Source organism: Crocodylus porosus, unplaced genomic scaffold (assembly GCF_001723895.1).
Source record: "Crocodylus porosus isolate Cpor-Errol unplaced genomic scaffold, CroPor_comp1, whole genome shotgun sequence".
In the NCBI taxonomy this organism is placed as follows: Eukaryota; Metazoa; Chordata; order Crocodylia; family Crocodylidae; genus Crocodylus; species Crocodylus porosus.
Window position 1 is genome coordinate 103415117 of NW_017728943.1, and position 22465 is coordinate 103437581.

The following is a 22465-nucleotide window of genomic DNA, read 5'->3' on the forward strand; positions in this document are numbered from 1 at the left end:
TGATGAAGATGTTGAACAGTGCGGGCCCGAGGACCGAGCCCTGCGGAACCCCACTGCCCACGTCCTTCCAGGTTGAGAAGAACCCATCCACTACCACCCTCTGGGTGCGGCCCTCCAACCAGTTGGCAACCCATTTGACCGTGTGGGCATCGACACCACAGTCTCCCAGCTTTTTGATGTTGCCTCTTACCTACCTTAGGATGCATGCAGACCATGTCCTGTTTTGCAGGGGAATGCACCTGCTAGAAGGGAATGCCCCAGCATTTAGTTTTGTAAAATGCCTATTGCCTTCTTCATACAAAAATAGGGGTATAGGTTGTAGCTGTGTTGGCTTAAGTACATAAGCAAACACTGTTCTTTTGGTAAATCTGATATCTTTTAGTTGGTCTAATAAAAGATATCAGATTTACCAGAAGAGCCTTGTCTCATAAAAATTAGTGCCTTTACTATCCATTTATTTCATGTGGGTTTCCAGGCGTGTTGGAGTTTCAGCCTTCAGCACAATGTCTAGTAATTGGTCCCTGATGCTAGTCTGTACTGGATAATCTGGAAACAGATCAAATGAAAAACAAGAAAATGAATTTTGTGAGGACACTGTGATGACATTCTCATGCATTGTGTCCCTGACCAGTGGCTGAAATGCTCGTGATTTTTAGTTTATTCATCTTAATTTTTCTTCCATTTCATTTTTTATCTTTTACTTTTATTTATTATTTTAAATTATTTTAATATTTACTATTTATTTCAGCTCTATTATGGAAAGCCCTATGGACCGGTGTTTTGCTGAAGAAGGAAATAGCCAGGACATAGTTCTTGAAAAGCAAGTGTTTAGATCCAGAGTGCTAGAGTGTCATGTTCAGCTTGCATGCAGTTCACAGTACTGTGCTTTTCCTTTGAATGGGAATGAGCTGTGCATCTGCAATATTGGTATTAACCCTGTGCATCAGGTAAAAACAAAATGTTTGTAAACTTTAGCTGTAATTAAAACAAAACAAATCCACAGACAACTAAAACGGATGAAATAATGGAAGAGTACTGGGTTTGGGTATATCAGCTTTGCAAGTCGAATACTGTTAACAATGTATGGCTTTGTTACTGTGGCAAGCAAGGCAGTAAACTATAATGTATTCCAGTGGATGTATTTTAAACACTAACGAAATCATATGAATAATTAGATAAGCTCAATTGTTCATTTAAGTATTGGCTGTATGTTTTCTCTCATTTTGCCATAATATTTTCATTCTCATTTGAAATGAAGTGTTTAACATTTCCTATATATGTTTGCCAGCCATTACACTTGATAGGACATCATCATTCAATTACTGCAGTATCATTTGGAAGTAAAATGAATCCACTTCTTGTCTGCTCTGCTTCCCATGACTATGTAATAGTGTGGAACTTGGATGAATGCACAAAGAAAGCACTGCAAGGTAGATTTTTATTAGAAAGGGGGTCAGAGTGCCATGACTTTAATGTGACTACTTAGGGGTGGATTCTACTGTCTTCATGATGCCTTATTTCTTTATCAGTCCCATAGGAATTCCCATGGTGGATAGGACCAGTGGTCTGTCTAGTTCCTGGCCCCAAGTCCACTGTTACTGCACAGCAAATAGGTCTGTCTCCCATAGTGGCTAGAACCAGCAGCTTCTGAGGAAGTTGCAAGAAAATTGTAGTAAGTTTCTTCTTGGCCCTCTGAAGTTAGATGTTTGCTTTTGCTCTGAAGTGTAAGAGCCATCTTTTACCCCTTGTGTCTATTGAATTTGTAAACATTGTGAAGATTTTTCAGTGAATATTTACATTTAAATTGTTTTCACATTATATACCATGTATATAGATTAGGATCAAATGTAACAGAGAGGAGAGAGTGAGGAGACCGGAATCTTATGTATTGACTCAGTTGTCAGAGAAGATTTGAAGAAGGGGCATTGAGGGTTCTGACAGAAGTGACATTTGTTGTGCAGTCAGTGTCTTGAAAGCACTCCACAGCCATGCCCTGACAGAAGTGCATGGCTGCAGAGTGCTTTAAAAGTGCCTGATTGTGTGACAAATTAACCCTCATATAATAAGGCTTCAAATGAAGGCTGCTTCAAAATGAAGCACCTTCGTTAACTTCTGTTTGTCCCTGCATGCGATCGGGGCTGGGCTGATGCAGCCCAATCCTGCCCCCAGAGCTGTCTGCAGGAAGGGAGCTCTGGGTTGGGGTTTGCCCAGCCTAAGCTGGGGTAGGGGGGTGCGGGTGCATGGATTGGAGCCCTCTGCCTTGGGGAGGGGGCTCCCTTCCTCCCTGCTCCAGTTAAGGCTGGGCAAACTCCAGCCCAGAGCTCCCTTCCTTTCCCTTCTTCCCCTTCCTTCCTGTAGACAGCACTGGAGCTGGGAGTTGAAGGGGTGGGGCTAGAGGAGAGAGGCTACGGACAGGCAGCTCTGCCTGGATTGGCTCCAAAGTGGAACTTGATTTCCAACTTCCCTCCCCCACCCAACAGCGAAGTCTGGTGGGGGGCTTGCTCTAACTCATGGAGCTTTCTGTGAAGCGCCATGAGTTAGAGCGGGCAGCTGCACGTCTGTCAGCACCCTAAGTTGTGGGTAGTATGAAAGAAGGTGAGACGTATAATAATAGGTGAATTAGCAGTGTGTGGAGCTGGGGAGCCTGGAAGCATAAGTACTTAAGGAGCAATATTATCTGTAGCCAGTTTTCCTTCTCTCTCTCTCTCTCTCTCCCTCCCTGGTTGTATAACATGCAGGTCTCTCAGTGAACCCCCTATATTATTTCACAGATTACCTTCAGTGCAGTCCTTGCTTATTTCTTCTTACCTATTCAATTACAATATTTGTAGATAATGCTTTACTTTTTAATGCCGTTAATGTGTTTGAAGCTTTGTTTTTATAAAACAGTATTAACAATAATAATTTTAAATTATTTTAGGGATAGCACCTTGTGGAATTGTTATAGGAACTCTTTTGGGAATAGTGCTTTATGTAAGATTTAGTCCAGATGATCAGACAGTAGCAGTGTGTGCTGGAAATCGGATCTATATACTAAATGCAAAGGTGAGATGTCTTTCTTTGAAGTTACAATGTTAAAGATTCTATATACATATTCACTTTCAAATAATATTAACTTTCAAATAAAATCAACACATTTTTCTGAAAACGTAATAATTGTTGAGCAGGAATAGTTAGTTGGTTATTGAGAGTATGTATAGCAGTAAATCTTACAGGCATGTTGTAATTATCTCCAGTTTGAATATTGTGGAAATTTAGATATGTCAAAGCAAGAAATGTTGCTTAAGGGACTCAAGTAAACATAACTGTCATCTAGTGAAGCATGGGCCAATCTTTTTGGCCAGCATGTCACAAATCAGCCTTATACCCTCCCAGAGTGACATTTCTATCCTCTGTTGCTCTACTTTCTGCTTCCTGCTCAAACTACTGATTTGGTTGTTCGACTTAAAATATTTAGTTTTAAAATAATTTTACATCTAGTTAGTGGATTTACTTGTAAATTATCAGCACAAATATATTGTTTTGTACTTTGTAAATGCTCTGTATTTGGCAATGATATGCTGAATTTTCTGTACAAAACAAGGAGGCTGAAATATTTCTGTAAGTACAACATAGAACTCAATATTATAGAGTTAAAGAGCACTTCTCTTGTGACACATAACAACACAGGTAATATGTTGTAAACAGTTATTACATTTGAAAAAGTCTCAGTGGAGACTGTGGCAATGTTTGGGTTCCAGGGACGACCATGATGCCCCCTGGTGACCATGCAGCCCTTGCCCTGCCCTAACTCTAGGGTATACTCCCCTTCTCACATGTCATGTCTTGTAACTATTGAATGTTGGAAAGGGAGGCTGCCTAAGGGTCTTAGAGCAAGTCCTCAGTTCTTCTGACAACCAGCAGGTCCCGGCAGGTCTTAGTCCTACTTTGTGCCTGGTGGGACCACTCAGCCTGCTTGTGCCCCTCAGGGTACTTGTAGCCTTAAGGGCTATTCACAGCCTCCAAACCTCCCTTGCAACCATGCCCTTGCCTCACTGGTGTTACAGTACAATTGCTCTCTTGTTAGGACCTCGGCCTTCTTGGCCTCTGCCCCTTTTCTCTAGTTGAGCCTTCTAACCCAGGTCCACTGTACTGGACCTAGCTTCTGGGCACCAGTTCTTACCCTCTGCCCTGTCTCCACCCTGTTTTGGGCCCTGCGTTTCTGTCTGGGCTCCTGGCTCTGTCTCTGTCTTGTTAGGGGCACTGAGCCTGCTTCTGCTATCTGGGCCCCTGGCTCTATCTGGCTTGAGTGGTGCTCAGTTGCAGTTCTCCCCCAGACTGCCACCCTATAAGGCTCAAGTCCAGTCCGTGTCTTGAGCCCCTAGCTCCTCAGGCACGACTGGAACCTCCATACCACCTCTAGTCCCAGTCCAAAACCACTGGTAATCTATAAGGAATAAGCCCTCTGGCTATAATGCCAACTAACCTGCTCTGAGTCTGAACATAAACTGGCTATGTGTCTGTACAACAGGGCTTCCCTTTATCCTGAGTCACATTCCTCTGCAAGGCAACAGCATTCTGTTTGCCTCTCCCAAGTTAGCTTCGGTGCTAGCTAGGAGCTTTTTTGGCCCTTCCTGCTTTGGAGCTCCTTCCTCTGCAGCCTCTAGGGCTAGACTGCCCATGTAGGTTCATGCCCAGAGCTCATATACTCATTAAGCTCTGCCCTCTTCTAGTCTGGTGACTGCAGCCGTCACAGGTGTGTTCATTCTGACCCTAAGGACCTGCCTACTTGCCCTTGCAGCTGCTTAGCTACTGTTTGCAACTCTTAGGCTCTGGGTAGCCTTGCTTTCTGTCCTTTGTGCCTGCTACTGCTGGCTTTTGTAAGTCGGTTTTGGCTAGTAAGTAATTAGTTTCCTAGCTGCTAGCTTTCCCTGAGCCAGCTCCCTCTGCTGCAGTTTCCTCCAAGTAACAGGGGCCTTCTGGCTCCCTGTTACAGAGGCACAATATTGAGAGGAGGATTAGTACCAAAAATTAAAAAAGGAAAACAAAATATAGTAGTTATAGTCTTCAAGCAGTGGAAGTAAGAGGAAGAGTGAGATAAAGTTTGATTCAGCGGAGATTTGTAAGTGCATCTGAAACATTTTTGGTGGTATCACTCTTAAAGGATACTGAAACAAGCTGTTACCACATTTGGATGATACAGTAGTGACACAATGGTAGTAAAACCCTTCTGACCATAACACTGCTTTATGCAGTGGTCAAACTTTGGTTGATTTAGCCAACTTGTGTCACTTCAGGCTCATACAGGTGTAACATTTAGATTGTAACGGTTGCTTTGCATGCCTGAGTAGCAGCTCTTCCTCCACTTTTTAAGTGGCTAAAGTGTATGTTTATCTATACCTAGGGTGACCATATGTTCTGGATTGTCTGGGGCGATCCTGGATTTTGTAGGCCATCCAGGTGTCCTGGCCATTGATGTAAATTGAAGCAAAAGTCCCAGATTTGGCTGCTGCAGGCAAATGTAGAAGCTCCTGCTTCTTGCAGTGCCTAGCCAGGGTCCTGCTGAGCAGAGGCTGGAGGTAGGGTAGCAGAGTGGGGTTGAACACTTCTTGTCCTGCCTCGGGCAGGGATTGGCCCTGGCAGGGTGGGCCAGAGGAGGGAGCTGGGGCCAGGGCTCCAACACCTGCGTGGGTGAGCCGGGATGGCTGCTCACTACCAGCAGCCTTGTACCCTGGGGTTAGGGGGGCGGTGTATATATGTGTGTGTGTTTAAACATGTGCTGTCCCACTCTGCCCTCTTTCTGCGAGTTGTGGGTTCAGAGGTGTATGTGTGTGTCCGTGCATGTGCATGTTGTGCTTTCCCACTTGGGAGCCATGGTGGATGTGCATATGTGCAGCATTCCCTCCCGGCCCTCCCCCCACCCCCATCCCAGATTTCTCTAAAATTATTATGGTCACACAATTATTATTATCTATCCCCCTATCAGGAATCAGAAACTTTTATGAACAACAGACTGCAGCTTGTGACCTGGCTGCCCCCATGGGCTGCTAGTGTTTCGCTGCTGCCTCTGTGCTCCCTGATCTTTTGCCTTCTTGAGTCTTCCTGGAGTCTCTGCTTACCATTGCCACCAAGTTCCACAGATGCCTCTGTCCAGTGGTTATGTTGAGGGGAAATTCAGCTGTGAGGGGTGAGAGCGGGTTGGGTTAGAGCATCAGCAGGGACTATGCTGGTGAGCAGCAGAAGAATACACTGGGAAAAATGGTGCTCATCACTCAGGCAGAAGGACCCTGAGGTGGTCCCAGTGTGGCATCTGCTGCTGTGGATGGGGTACAAATGCTTTGTGGGCTGAATCCAGCTTGCGGGCTATAGATTGCTAACCTCTGCCCCATGTTTTTAAATTTAGAGAAGATAAACCCAGTAAGCATAGTGATTTAGTCATTGATATGGACAAGGGTTTGAAGCAAGTATGTTTTTAAGATAGTGAAGTCCAATTTAACATTATTTTAAAGACTCTAGGATTTTTATGATCTGTTTTATTGGAACAGCTGTATATGGTGGGTTGGGCCAGGTTTGGGAGATGCAGTGTTACCAAAGGGTCTGATTGTAGATTATACCTTGCTTTCCACCCTGGCTTTAAGCCACCTCCAAACCTGTCCCAATTCATCATATACTGTTGGTTCAGTAAAAGGCATCACAAAATGTCTTAATGTCTCAGATGTTTCCTGGACTGCCACTACAAAACACTCCAACCCTGCTACATTATTTTTAGTATTGCTTATTAATTACTAGAAAGTTTAACTAATGACTTTTCTTTATAATTTTGATCTATTTTCTTCCTCCACTCAACTAATCTTAGAATGAGGCTGTATTAGCTGAGTTGGAAGGCCACCTGGCTCCAGTGACCGCAGCTGAATTTTGCACCTGGGAGAAAAACATGCTTATATCTGTCTCTGAAGACAGGAGCTTTAAGGTAAGGAAATTACAGGACTTGACGTTTAACAAATGTAATTGACAATATGGACTTTTTTTCCTTTAGAATATTTAAGCAACCTGAGCTAGAAATCTTCTTTGAGACCAGGTGCTGGGTTGAAGCAGACTTGGTTGGGAATTGTCTTTCATAATGATTTTTTGAGGTTAACATGCAGTTTTCACAAAATCAGAATTTTTCTTCAAGAACATTTCAATTTTGATTGAAACGTTTTGATTTTTAACAAGGAAATCAAAGTGAAACATTTTCATTTTGAGACAGGTTATCTTAAGTGAAAGAAACATTTTGCCTCACTAAACTGAACAAGAATGTTTTATTTTGAGTGAGTTGAAATTAAATGGCATGTTCCTGAGTTGTTTCAGTGTCTCTTGAGAATTTTAATTTGGATGCTTCATCCTCATGTTTCTCCTATGGGGCAAAGTTCCTTGGCCTGACTACATCTTCTGTGATACCTCTGTTCTGCTCTCTGATTTGAGCCATGCTGTATATCATGAAAGGTGAAAAATCATGCTTCGGTTTTATTTTTAGTCCTGAAAAGACAAATAGAAGGACTGGTAATTCTTGATGGTGATTCTGCTATTTTGCTCAGTTCTAAGTGCTTAGTTTGTAGGGGTTGGGAGGTGGGGGTGAAATCCAAGTCTTGTGGAACAAACTGTCAAAAAATAAACCTGCAGTAAAAAACCCAAAATGACAAACCAGGGTTTTTTAGGTTTTTTTAAAATAAAGAGCAACTTGGTAAATTGAATGAAATGCTAGTGAATCTATTGCTTGATCTAGATAAAAGGTTCAAAATAAAAATGATGCTGAAGGAAAATTAAAATGGCAGTTTAATTAGAAAAGCAATTCAGTTGGCAATGGTTACGTGTTCTATGTGGCTAGCAATAACCACTCTGCCAAGAGTTCTGAATGGCAAAACCACAGTATTTAGTGTTTAGTTTCATTGCTTTAAATGTGTTTTCCTCACTGTAGGTCAAGAAGGGGTGAGAGTATATGTTTTGTGGCTAGGAGGAGCAACGAAGAACGTATATAGCAAAAATATATATTCCTGTAGTAAGTGGGTGTATATCTATCTATATGTGTATATATGTGTATATAAACGCACACCCCTCAATACCTCTACCAACCTGTCCTGTGGCTGCTATGGCTTACTTGACAGTACAAAATACATCATTGCAATTACACAGTACACATTTGCTGTCACAATATCCGCACCATGCACCCACTCACCCATGCTCCAGCGTGTCCACACGCCTGTGTGTCTATCACCATGACATTTGCCTGTCACTGTGATGAAATGTTGCTTTTGGGAATCTTGTTATAGGTTAAGGTAGTGGTTCTCAACTTTTTTAGATTCCAGGCACCTCTCATTAGACCCTTGGGAAATGCCAACTCTTAGCTTTCACTCATTTTTGACTGGAAAAATAAAAGAGCAATTTTTCTGTTGCAAGTAACTCAGAAAGACCACAGCTGGTCAGAATATGTTTGACACGTTGGGTTTCTACTTGAAAAGTCTTGGTTTATGTTGTGAATTGTATGTAGGTGTTTGTACCCCTAATGGTGCTAATATTGCGTGGTATCCTGTGGCACCCTTAAAAGGATCTCATGGCAACCCAAGGTGCTGTGGTACCCTGATTTAAGAATCAATGGTCTAAGATCATTCAAAGCCACATTTTTGCTTTTCCGTTTCTTGGGAGATCTGAAAGGGCTAAATGATGGCAGTCCTTCTCAGCCTTATGAGCATCAGTGCTGCTGGAATTTTTAGAGTATTGTGTATGCCAGCTGTGTCTCAACACACCCTTCCTACTCTGGCCGGTTTCTGGTACTCCCCTTATATCACGCATTGTAAAATGGCTCTCTGAGGGTGTTCCTGCTGGGGTTTGCACAAGTAAACCCCTTTCCCAACCAGACATGGGGATTTTAAAACTCCTTTGTGCTGCTTTAGCCCTTTCACTCAGCAGAAAAGGGGCAGGAATAGAGGTGAAGAAACATTTGGAAACAACATTGTAAAATGCCCATTTTGAAAAAAGGTATGTTCTGGCCAGGAGGACAGAGAACATAACAAACAAGAGCTAACACCCAAAGACTAGCAACCTTGTCTAGTTATCTCCAGGGATCTGGTTCTTCTGTTTGCCATGGAAAAACATGGAAAAACACATTTGCTCCTTTAAAGAGGGGGGGAAAAAACCCACAGATTTCTCCTTTAAAGGGAAAAAAAATATAGGTTTCCCCTTGCAGGCTGGCAGAGTTTCAGCCTGCAAGGGGCTGCTTGGGGCTGGGGGAGCTGGATGCAGGGGACACTATGTGTATGTGTATGCACATGTGCACGTGTATGTGGCAGCCAGGCAGCAGTGGAAAGCAGCTCTTGCAGCTCTGTCCAGGTAAGCCTATTGGGGGGGGAGGGGAGGGGAGGCACAGGTGTGGGGAGCATGTGTCCCACAGTTTTCTGCCCCCACAGTGGGGCATGCGGTTGCAGCTGAGCTGGACCAGGTCCTGGTAGGAGCTGTCTTCGCAGCCCAGTGGGCAGGATCTGACTTGGAAGGGAGCACTGTGCTGCCATGGCCGCCAAGGTGAGGCTCCCTCTGCCCACCTGGCAGAAGCAAGGGGGACAACTGTGTGCTGCTGTCGTGCCTCACCTTGGCAGCCACGGCGGTGCAGCACTCCCTCCCACACCGAGTCTTGCCTGCGGGGTCACAGAGGTGGCTCCTGGCTGGAGCTGGTTGGGCCTGGCTGCAGCCCCAGGCCTCACTGTGGGTGCAGAAATCTGGGGGGCACATGCCTCCCCCACTCCCCTGCCCCATCACCTGTGCCCCCCTAGCCTCCCCACACATTGCTTGTACCCATACCCCCCTTCCCCACACATCCACCGCCTTCTTCACACTGGGGTGGCTGTGGGGCCTGTGGGTCAAGAATGAGGGGCACCAGCAGGGCTGGGGGGTTGCAGGTTGGGAGTGAGGGGCACTGGCAGGGCCAGGGGATTGAGGGTTGGGAGTGCAGGGCAGTGACATGGGCAGGGCAGTGGCATATCAGGGCTGTTCAGCACCACAAAGCAGCGGGGGGTGGGGGAGTGGACAGTGGCAGCTGGACCTGTGTCCTGATGAGTGAAGGGATGGGGGTGCTCTGATTTTCCATGATAAAATCAAAATCAAACACCAAAATATATTGGTATTTAGAATTTATTTTATTGTAATGATTGAGGCACTAGTAGGCTTCCAAATTGCTTTAAGATTGTAAATATATTAATAAAACATTGTGTTCAACTATTTTATTTATATATATATATTTTAGAGCTGTGCAAGGCTCAGATCTGGGGCCGCTTCGGTGTCTGAAGCAGCATGCCCCGAGCGAAACGTGGGCTTAAGATGTCCGAAGCGATTCGGAGCTTCCAGAGTGCTTCGGAAATGCTTCGGATGCTTCAGACGCTGAAAGTGAAAGTTAGAAGAGGGAGAGGCAGGAGAGGAGGGAGGGAGAGTGGGGGGGCAAACTGACAGGTGTAGGTGGCCAGCGAGAAGGATTTCTCTCTGGCTGCCTTTCCAATGACAGCGTCCGGTGGGGGACCTAGAAACAGCATAAAAGCCTGTGTTTGGTGGTGTGCTGTACCTTTTCCTAGCTTGTTCCCTCTCAGGAACTGCGTGAAAAAGGAACTGTCAGACTCAAGCATATCAGCTTGTTTTCTTTACTCAGTAGTTGAACTTGCTTGGTCCTTTTTGTTGTTAGAAAGGATTGGGTAGGATTTAGCTTATCTTAGCTTAGCTATTCAGTTACTATTACTGTGCAATTCATTTATTTGAATTTATATTTACTCTTTTTTTTTGCAAACTTTGAAAAAAGAAAGCTGTGTTTTCCCTTCCAGCGTGATCCATCACTGTGCAGGGAGGCACACAAATTGCACACACGCACACTCATATAAAGAAGAAAAATCAGATATTCATAGGAGAAGAAGACAGACAAACAGACAGCACACACTTTTTACATAACGCTTAACACTGAAACAAACAATCAGAGAAGGTCAAGTGCAGGCATGCAACACAGGGAAAAAAACACAATACAAAAGGATTGACACACACACACACAGACCTTTTGCAGCACAAGAAAGATCACTAGGAAGCATGCTGGAAAGCTAGGTGCCAGGTCTTCTGGCAGGGGAGGGAGAGGGGGTAGGGGGAGAGCTAGAGCTGCAAGCCCCCTGCCCCGTGCCAACACAGATGCATTCTCTTTCCAAGCAGCCATGACATCAGTGCCACCAGTGGAAGCAAGAAGGTGGGAGCAGTGTCTGCACCTGATGTCCCTGCACCTGCACCACCTCCGCTCAGTCCAGAAGTGGGCACCAGCAGTGAAATCACTGTCTCTTCCACCCCAATTTCATCTCTCAGCATGAGCCTCCCACTGCCAGAGGAGGAGCTGGAGCTGAGTGCGCTGGCTCAAGCAATTCTGGGGACTGAGGGGGAATCAGAGTTTGTGCTCCACACCCCTCAAATTTCCCCTAGACCCAGGTCTCCTTCAGAAAGCAGCACCTCAGAGGAGGCTGAGGTTGTGGAGGCGAGTGGCTCGGCTGAGGCAGCTCTTCCTGCTGTTGAGCCTCAGCCTGCTGAGGAGGGGGATAAGGCAGGATCCTCACCCTCAGCCCAGAAGCAGAGGAGTAGTGTAGTGTGGGAGCATTTTCAGGTGGCAGATGATCCCAGGTTTGCCATCTGCCAGCACTGCTGAAGGCACATGGGCCATGAAAGAGGATGTGAGACACTTTTCCATCATGACGATGCTGCTGCATCTGAGGAGGCACCACCCTGTTGCCCTTCTTTCTGCTCAGCCTGGCACCAGTGCAAGTGTGCTAAAAGGGAAGTTCCCCACTTGCTCCAAAGCCCCCTTCCTTGCAAAGCAGAGGTAAGCCACCCTGGACCAGTGGGGGAAGGGTGGACAGAAAGCGGGGCGCATTCCTGAGGCAAGTGAGATCGCCCAGAGCATTAGAGAGATGCTTGCTCTGGATAGCCAGCCCTTCTCCCTAGTTGAGCGGCCAGGGTTCAGGCGGTTTGTAGCACTTCTGGCCCCATTTTACGAAGTGCCTGCACGCACCACCTTTAGCAGGGCAGTGGTGCCCTCCCTGTATCAGGCATGCAGGGAGTACTTGAGGGAGGAGCTGTGCAAGGCAGGGCCGCAGGTAGCCTTGCACTTCACCTCCGACATCTGGAGCCGCTGGGGTGGCGATCACGCCTCCCTCTCCCTCACAGGGCACTGGTGCGATCAGTTAGGCTGTCGGTGGGCTCTACTGCAAGCCAAGGTGCTGGATGAGTCCCACACGGCAAGGGAGATCATGGGGGCCATGAACCACATGGTGCAGGGGTGGCTTGGGCTAGCTGAGCTCACCTGCGGGTTCATAGTCACTGACAACGGGGCCAATATGGTGAAGACTGTCTGTGATGCCAACTTTGTTGGCATCTGCTGTGTGGCACACAGGCTGCACGTAATAGTGAGGGATGCCTTGGAGAGGGACAGGGCTGCCAGTGACAGTGTCGCCACCAGTACTGCTACAAGTCAGCTGATTTTGAAATGCAGGAAGGTGGTGGGCTACTTTCACCACAGCATCAAGGGGGGCAAGATGCTGTGGGAGAAACAGGCAGAGCTGAACATCCCGCAGCACAAAATCACAAAATCATGCAGGATGTGGAGACTAGGTGGAACTCCACATACCTGATGCCCGAAAGGTTGGTGGAGCAACAGAAGGCTATCCATGAGATGGCCTTGCTTGGGGAGATTGGGATCAGTGGCCCCCCTTAACAGAACTGAGTGGGGTACCATTTCCCAGATCTTGGTGGTCCTCAAGCTCTTCCTCAAGGCCACCAAGACCCTTAGTTCTGGTGATGCTCTTCTCAGCCAGGTGATCCCCCTAGTGAGGGAACTGGGGAACCAAATGGAGAAATTCCAGGGGATCAGTGTTCCTGGCTGGGGCAGGCTGCTGTCACCAGACATGCAGGCACTGGTGAGGCGTCTGAAGGAGGGCATCGGGAGACAGCTGGATCCCTTGCAGTCCAGTATGGTCAACATGATGGCAGGCTTGTGCAACCCGAGGGTGAAGGGGAGCATGTACACTGGCAGCCCCAAAACCCTCGATCACTGCGACCTGCTGGACATCTGACACACCAGGCACCTCTGCACTTTTACCTGCGGTGCTACATCCCCCTTTCTCCCCTACCCCACACCCCAGCCTGTCCCTCCCCACCTGACGCCTCCATTTCCATTTTCACTGACTGGCTTTATTGCCTGCAGTGTAGGCCAGGCCAGCCTCTGGCTTCTTTACTATTCCTTCCATCCAGGACCAACTACAGGTACTTCCTCAGCCTGACAAAGGGGTTTTCAACCCTAAAGCTTCCAAAGATACATTTTTTTGAGTACTTCTTTTTTTAAGCCATCACACACCATGAGTAATATCATATGCACAACACAACACAACACCTTTACTTCTTGCTGTCAATTCCTTTATAAAACGACAGGCTCTGTGTCAGTTCCGTGTGGGTACCTGTGGTGCTGCTGCTGATGCTACTGGTGTTGAGCCAGCTAAGTTATTGTACCTGTTGTCATGTAAAGTGGTGGACTGTACATGAGGCTGTAGGAGAGGAGGGGGACTCAGTGGGGTACACTGCTGTGTTGTGTAGAGGTCCCAGCGCCAGGAAAGGTGCATCTTAACACACAGTGTCACCCACCCACATCACAAGTTTTGCCTGTCAGCAGCTTGAGGTGCAGGGCCTCAGAAGACAGACTCCCACAGTGAGATGCACACACAGCTGACATGCTTCGTGGCCTGGCAGGGCCCAGCACTCAGGCCTGCACTATATTCCACCCCACTGTGCCCCAAGACAGATGCAGTCACTCAAGCACCAACCTACATCATGAGTTTTGCCTGTCAGCAGCCAGAGATGCAGGGCCCCAGAAGACGGACTACCCCAGTGAGACACACACGCAGCTGGCTGGCTTTGTGGCCTGAACAGGGGCCACCACCCCTGCAGTTTTCAGCCCACTGTGCCTTAAAACACACAGGGTCTTCTGTGTCATGAGTTTTGCCTGTCAGCAGCTTGAGGTGCAGTTCCCCTATCTTCTTGAAACGTGGCCTGCTTCGTGGCCTGATCGGGGGCCACCACCCCTGGAGTTTTCGCCCCCCTGTGGTGTAACACAGACGTTTGCTTTCAAGAATTTGGGGTGCAGTTGCCCCCAAGCCCCTGAACCAATCTTCTTGAAACTTGGTATGTTTCATGGCCTCAGCAGAGGCTGCCACCCCTGCAAGATTCACCCAAATCAGAGACAAAACAACAAAGTTATAGATATTTCATTGATCCCCCATGATACCCTATGGCCAGATCTCTGAGGCGGCTCCGAAGCTTCGGAGACGCTTTGATTGGATCAAAGTGGCAAACTGATCTGGAGCTCCAGATCAGATTGCTGACATCTGAAGCGGCTGGATCCAAAGCTGAATACCTGCCTACTCACACAGGCCTAATATGTGTGTGTGTGTGTGTGTGTAAATATATACATACATTTAGTGGCATTTCATTTTAATCATAGAAAAACTTGAATTTAGGGGGAGTTATTTTATCAGAGAATTTGAGATTTTTAAATAGAGAAAACTAGGGTCCCTGGCCATCTCAATCTCAGTCCTTACGGGTGCCTGTAGATGTGTGGAACGCCTGCTCTGACGTACTGTAGTTACAGTGTGTTGGAGCAGACTCGATCAAGTCTGCTGGAGCGTGCTAATTAGCACTCCAGCAGCCTTGGTATCTCATGTGTTCAGTGTTCCCACACTTCAAATAGTGGCAGGGCACTTGAACTAAAGCTCATTGAACGAGCTTTAGTTCAAGTGCCCCCACTGCCATTTTGAAGCACATGATGCTGAATACATGAGACTCTGTGGGTGCTTTAAAGTCCCCCCCTCTCCCCGGGCACATGTAAAGATGCCCTTAGATGCTATGACTGAAGTTTTTGGAAAAGATGCAGAAAGGGAATTGTATAAGTAGCTGAGGGAGGGAGGAAAAGTTCATTTTGATTTGGCTGTTTGTGATTAACTGGTATTAAGTACCTGGAACTACAAGATGTTAGTCTAATAGTAAAAGCATTTTGAATGTATATACACAGATTTACAAGTGAAAATTAATATCATAGTTTGTAGTAAAGTTCTGTCTTGGGACCCAGTGTTCATGATTTGTAAACAGTTTCAAGTTTCTTGTGTGCGTGCAGCTTAAGTTCCTAAGGAATCACCTTAAGCTTAAATGATACAATGTTTTCTTTAAATCAGTTTAAATCTAGTGGGAAGGGTGGAGTGGGCAGGGTATACCTTTAATTAGCTTTTCAAGTGGAGAATTGCTCACTATGAATCTTGAGCCTATACTCTCCTAAGGTGCATATAGAATGAAAGCCTTTCCTAAGTTACTGCTTTCTTCTAATATCTGCTATTATCTAGATTTACCACTTGATGGAGATTTGTAATCTGCATCTGCTTGAGATTGTGCACCTTTTCATTTGACATAACTCTCTTGCATATAGTATTTTATTTAGCCCTTAATTTTTTTTCTTTTTCAGAATTATGTATGTAAACAATGTATTTTTCTTTCAAAGGTATGGAACTGTTGTACTGGAGTATTAATATACCAATCAGCAGTATTAACAGGTAAGGCTTTTGTATGACTTTTAAATGATGTCTTAATAATATTTTCAAAGGACAGTCATATTACATGAGTTTTCCCATTTTATTTAAGTTCAGTTTCTTTAACTGATCAGGAGGTGGGGTTGATAAAAATAGCTGCTTTTTACCCTAATTCAAGAAAACATTTAAGCACATGCTTAAGTATGACTGGCTCATTCAGGATCATACATTGTGATGCAAAGAATGATTTATGTATGGTATAATAATATTTGCAAAATAATGCAAAAATGTTTTTTATCTAGCCTTTCCTTTGTTAAGTCTTTTCATTGATGAGGAAAAGAAACAGATTATTACTGGATGTGCTGATGGGCAGGTAAGTTAAGCAAATATAGTAAAAAATTTAGTTCAAACACAAAATGTGTATTAAAGTATTCTGTGTATCAGGATGCTTTGTAAGCTGAGTTTTTTAATTGTTACAAAGATTAATTAGTCCACTTCACTGTTTTTTAACTTTAATTGAATTATTATAGAATACAACTTGAGCCTTATAACTAAATGGAAAATCTTGTACATGTACAGAGAAATTGTACATTTGTTTTTGTTTTAAAGAAGGCTGTGTGAAAATAGCAGTCTTTTTTTTTATTTGACAGTCTTCATGACTTGTAGCCTGACTTGAAAGTATGAAGGGGATACTGTAGTTTCACTTTGCTAGGAGTCCTTGCTATCCATATTTTAGTTAATCTTTAAACATACTACTTAAAAAAAATAACATTGTGCTATAATAGTAAAATGTTTTATTTAGCTGTTATTCAGTTCAGTGGAGAGTGAAGACAATGAAAGCCTTTCATGGTGACTAAGATCATGTCTACACTATACAGTTTTGCTGGCAGAGCTGTGAGTGTGTCCAAACTCTCAGCTCCCCTGTGGTAGCAGAACCTCTTTATTCTGCTGGCTGGACTATGTCTGCTCTGTGAGCGACAGAAGGTTATTGCTACCACCAAGCAGTAAACAGATGGCAGATATAGGCCAACCTGTGCTTTTTCCAGCTGCCACACCTCCCTCAGTGTCTGGTGCCTACAGGATGCACCATACATCCTGCCGGCACAGCTGTTGTAGTGGAGCCACATGGAGCTGTGAGAAGCCATGTGAGTGCATATGTGCTTTGGCAGTTTCCCTTTGGCAGCTGCCATGCAGAAGTCTTGTAATGTAGACAAGCCCTGTGAAAATACATTCTGTAATGGACATATATGACTTGATAAGATCCTGCTGCAGATTCCCAGAAGTTTCTGAAATACTTTTATAACTGAGAAAGTTAAAATGGAAGGCGTTCAAAGTTACAAATGGGAGTGAAAAGTAAATCAATTTCCAAAGGTATGTCTAAGCAAGAAAATATGCCAATTTTGCAGTTAAGTTGTATTAATTTATATGAGTCACATTTGTTAAAATGTAGAATTTGTCCCCCAGTATAACTCTGAACTGTGCATAAGTATTATCTTTGGCAAAAAAAAGAAGAGGTTATTGTGACTGTTTTCATCTTTCTCTTTCAGCTTTGGATCTTCAGTTTGATCAGTGGGCATAACTACCGCTGTGTGGTCCATATCAACTTAAAGAAAGAGATAGAAAGATTCTATAGCAAAACAGGAAAATCTTTACAGCAGTTGGGTAATATAGTGCTTTCACAATGTTTTTCTGAACTGTTTTAAGCATAGTTGTAACTGTTTAGATGTTCAGACCTGTTTTAATATTTTAATGGATGCTATTGTATATTACTGAATGCATACTTTTCCGTGCTATGGAAGTTTTATAAATATAATCGATTGAATGCTAATCCTCAGATTTTTATCTGCCACTCTCTTTGGATGTGGTAAGAATTATACACATCTATCTGTCAGGACACTTTTAGTGGTACATGCGTATCAAATGTTGTATTTGCTGGGGATATTTGTTAAAGCTTCAAGAGAACTGAATTGGGCCTTGTAGCCTGCAAACAGAAGATGACTTTGTGCGGCTATAAATTTTTTTATGGGGGCACAAGGCCCAATCAAACATACACCCATGCTCCTTGTCTTATCACAAATGCCCAGAGTTGTGGCCATGACAGTTGATAGTAATAATATGTGCTGCTTTTTTGTGGTGGACATCTATTTGCTTATGGCTGGAGAGCATGAGCAGCCTGGAGCTGTACTCCAAGACCTGTACTCTTGGGGCTTCAGGGGCCTGATCCTGTATGCCCCTGGAAGTCATCTATAGTTTTCTTTGCTTGTAGAGACATGCCCTGGGTCAGGATACACTAGTGTGATATGTGTGCTTGGGGTATCCCTGCTGGGAGATTCCTGAGATGCATGTCTATAAACAGTGGGAAACTCTGGGAGTGGCAGGGGCCAGACCTTAAAGGACAACAGGTAACAGCTGTGTTGATCAGTAAAGTAGATCAACTGTATATCAACAACCCTGGCATAGCTGTTCCCACTCCAAGGACAATGTCTGTTTATACAGTTGTATATTTAGAAGGTGTGTTTCTTTGTTCCCTTCTAAAATTTTAAGGATCATTCTTTTTTGCTATGTATTTTTCCTCCTACATCAGTGTTTCGATAATGTTGCTCTGATGTTGACAGGACTGTGTGTCTGAGATCAATTGTTGCTAAAATAGCAATAACAAGTGGCAACATTTTAGAGGGAAATGAGCCAACATTCTAAAAAAACCTCATTTCATAAGGCTCTTAATATCTTCTGAAGCAAAGGGCCTACCTCCACAATCTCACTTTATACTAATGCATTGTGCTGCCTCTGATATGCCTCCAGTTCTAGATTCAGTTTATATAGTTTTTCTCTATTTCACTAGTTTCTGATAACTGGTGGTTAGTGTTTCTCCTCCCTAGGTGAGATACAGAATAATTTTAAACTTTCTGGCCTAAATGACATGAGAGTGGAAGAAACAGTGGAAACATCATTGCCCATCCTCAGAATTGAACACTATGACCAACCAACACAAAGAGACAAAGAAGAAAACTTGTAAGTGCTATAAAATGTCATTGAATATTTTGTTAAAAACCACATTTTATTCTCAAATTACTTTTACTGCAATTACAGCCTCGTGGTACAACAGTAATATTAATTTGTTAGTTGAAAACTTGAGTGGCTTATCCCTAATTTTGAATGAGGACAATATAAAGATACAATATACAGAGGATAATATACAACTTTGAACAGCAAGAGAAGAGATTTGCAGAAAGGAAGAGATTAGAAGGGAGAAAACTAAAGATTCACACTAATGCCAAGAAGAGGCAGACACATAATTTGGAGTTCCTTAACAAAAATTGACTGTTCTGTGAGCAGAAAATAGAATGGTGGGTTCTCTCTCAGAAGCAAGGATAAAAGTTTAAAAATGTTCTTGAAGGGAGCAGGGAAGAATCCACTGATCCATCCTTTGTTTTGGGACAAATGAACTGAAGATTCCTTTTGGAACAGATCAAGAATGACTATTCAAGACTAGGGAAGAGTTAAAAGAAGTGAAGGCTCAGGTAATCTTCAGTGGAATTTTTCCAGTTTCTAGCTAAGGAAGGCAAATGTGAGAGAAGATAAGATTAACACGTGGCCCAATGCTATAAGGAAGGTTTGGGAGGTGTTTGATCATTGAAGTGCATTTACTGAGAGAGCTCTTGAAGAGTGGACTTTACCTGAATATCTGGGGAAACAACTTTCTAGAAACATGGCTGGCATAACTTATTAAAAAGAGTTTTAAACTGTAATGAGAGGAGGATGTTGGGAGAGACTTGTATAATTTTCATGCCTTGTTTTAGTGCCCAGCAAGATTAAAATCAAGTAATAGGGTATGAGCAGTATGAAAGAACGAACATATTTAGATATTGGGAGACTGGACAACAAAACAGAGAAACTTGATCTGCTGGTGTTGGATGTGAAATCTTGTTGTTGTTGGTGGCAGTGGAAGCAGGCCCTCGTGGTCGAGGATGATTACTCCCACGGGTCAAGTAAAGGGTTGCAGATGAGTTTGTTAATGGCTAAGAAGGCTGATCTTAAAGCCATAGACTCTTTGGAAGATGCCAAAGGTGGTGGTTAAAGGGAGGGTTGGACTGCAGATTTTTCAATCTTGTTTCCTTCCTTTTTGTTTCCTTCATTTTTCTGCCTCCCAGGGTTAGACGGTTTTCCTCAAAGATGTACCTTTTCTCACAAGGCATCCTGGGCTAGTTTTTCCTAATTTGTGTTGTCAGTGCCACTTCTTAATGTTTGCCTTGAGGGTGTCCTTGAAGCATTTCCTCTGGCCCCTGTGTGTCCTTTGACTTTGGCGGAATTGGGAGTATAGCAGTTGTTTTGGTAAACATACATCAGACATGCACACATAATGTCCTGTCCACCGCAACTGATGTTGAATAATCAACGCTTCCATACTGGTGGTGTTAGTGTTGGTGAGGACATTGGCTTTTGTGCAGTGATCCTCCCACTCGATGCCAAGGATTTTTTGGAAGTAGCACTGGTAATGGCATTCCAGCCTTTTCAGGTGATCACTGAAGGTCACTGAAGCTTCACAGCCATAGAGAAGAGTTGGGATTACCACAGCTTTATATAGTAGGAGCTTTGTTTGAGTCCTGATGTTATGATAATTGAACACATGATTATTCAGTCTTTCAAAGGCAGAGCTGGAACATTGGATTCTGTACTGGATCTCTTTCTTGATGCTGGCCTTCTTTGAGAGATGGCTGCATAGCTATGCAAAGTGTTCAACATTCTCCAGCTCCTGTCCTTCAGTGAGGACCTTTGCCGGGGGAGGTTGATGGGACCAGAGAAAGCTGGTGAAGCACCTTTGTTTTTCCATTGTTAAGGGTCAGTCCCAAGCACTGATATGCTTGAGAGAAGCAGTTAAGGGTCTTTTGCAGGTCCTCCTCAGTATGTGCAACAACAGCACAATCATCGGTATACTGAAGTTCCACAATCAAGGCCAAAGTAACTTTGGTTTTGGCATGGAGGCAGGAGAAAACCTGTACTTGATGCCAGTGCCATGTGGCAGACTGTCACAGATGAGCATCTTGATGTCTGCAAGAAAAATAGAAAACAGAATTGGTGCGATCATGCAGCCCTGCTTGACACCAGTTTGAATGACAAAGGACTTTGTAGTGGAGCCACTGCATAGGATGGAGGCGGTCATCTGGTCATGAAAGAGTGGTGGTAAATTTTCCTGGGCAGCTAAACTTCAGTAAGAACTTCCATAGAGCCTCACAGTTAACAGAGTCAAAGGTTTTGGTTAAATCAGTAAAGGCCATACACAGTTCCCAGTGTGGTTCTTAGTATTTTTCCTGGATCTGCTGAACCACAAAAATCATGTTTATGGTGCCTCTTGATCATGGGCAATCGGTGCCTCTGGAGTCTGGGGGGGCACCTGCAGAAGCCGGCATTGGTGGCAGGGCCAGGGCTAGCAAGCACCCGCAGAAGCCTCCAGCGTCATTGGCAGCGGGGACAGCCCTGTCAGGGGGACATGTGCCCCCCCCACCAGTCACTATGCTCTTGATGGTCTGAAGCTACACATGAGATTCAGGAAGGATTTCTTCAGTAAGAGTGAGCAGAATTCAAGCAAGGATCCTCCCAGCAATGGAGAGGAGGTTGATATCTCAATAGTTTCGACAGTCGGCCTTATCTCCCTTTTTAAAAATGGTGACAGTATTGGCATTTCTTAGGTCAGGAGGAATTTCCTCAGTGTTCCAGCTTTTGAGAAACTGCGTGCAGCTTGTTGGTCTTATTTTTCCCACCAGCTTTGAAAACATCAGCTGGTATACCATCAGGGCCAAATGTCTTATTGTTCATCTGTTTTATCTCCTGGTGGACTTCTTCAGAGGTTGTTGGACTGGCAAGTGCTTCCCGTACTGGATGCAGTGGGATGGATTTGATGGTTTCATCAATCGCTGTCAATTCTCAGTTCATAAAGCTTTTGGTGGTGATCCTTCTAGTAGTGAGATCAATCACATCCATTAGGGTTGCGATGAAACATCAAAAGCAACCCAGACCAATCTGAAGACAGTGTACTACAACATCAAATGCCTTCAGACCCCTAGATAACTGCAAAGCCCTTCAAACACATTTTAGAAAGAAACTTGACAAGCTTAGGCTTGAAAGTTATAACACTTTTGTTGAGGAAGTTTGGCAAGCTGTAAAGGAGACTATCTATGAGGCTTGCACAGAATCAACTGCCTTTATCACCCCACTGGTCTATCAGGACTGGTTTGACAAAACAGTGCTGAGAACATAGCCATTTTCAATAGGAAAAGAAGAGATTTCTGTGATAGGCAAAACCATCCTACATCCAGTCAGAAGCAGGGAACTTTTTGACAGCTTAAACCATGTTGTGGAAACCGATGATGTAACTATAACAGCTAGAACATAAATACTGAAGGATATGCACTATTCAGGAGCACAAGGAAATAAAAGGTAAAGGTGGTGTAGAAGCATTGTATGTTATGGCAAAAAGTAGTGATAAAATGGGTTTTTCTAAAAGTGTGCTGAGTTAGACCTTGGAAAGAATATTAAAAGCAAATTGTTCAGCTGCATAAATTGAGAGAGCAAGAGAAGAAGCATGGCTACTATGTAGTGAAGCTAGGGTAAAGATTAAGGATACTCTGGGTATAGTCAAAATCTAAATGAATAATTTGTTTCAGGTTTCATTGAGAAGGATATTGAATATAACAGAAAGGCAAAATAGATGGTGGGGATAAGGGTATGAGAATGGAAATTGCCACAACTGTTATAGAAGCAAACCTCGAGGATCTTAAAACATCCAAATTAGATTTCATAGACATTAGGGCTGGAAGGGACCTCGGGAGATCATCGAGTCCAGCCCCCTGCCCAAAGGGCAGGAAGTCAGCTGGGGT

At 44.3% G+C, this 22465-nt stretch overlaps 1 protein-coding gene across 3 annotated transcripts in view; it reads left to right on the forward strand.

The window, feature by feature from the left end:
• Window positions 1-22465, forward strand: part of WDR27 (WD repeat domain 27) — a 252852-nt gene that overhangs the window by 2536 nt on the left and 227851 nt on the right. For all 3 annotated transcript variants that reach the window (XR_002103700.1, XM_019549918.1, XM_019549919.1), the window contains exons 2-9: window positions 749-947; window positions 1289-1430; window positions 2921-3045; window positions 6836-6949; window positions 15563-15614; window positions 15893-15963; window positions 17138-17252; window positions 18470-18602. Coding sequence is in view for 2 of the 3 variants with exons in the window: in XM_019549918.1 (XP_019405463.1) it covers window positions 756-947; window positions 1289-1430; window positions 2921-3045; window positions 6836-6949; window positions 15563-15614; window positions 15893-15963; window positions 17138-17252; window positions 18470-18602 (944 nt within the window). In the remaining variant the exon portion in view is untranslated. The remainder of the gene's footprint in view (window positions 1-748; window positions 948-1288; window positions 1431-2920; window positions 3046-6835; window positions 6950-15562; window positions 15615-15892; window positions 15964-17137; window positions 17253-18469; window positions 18603-22465) is intronic.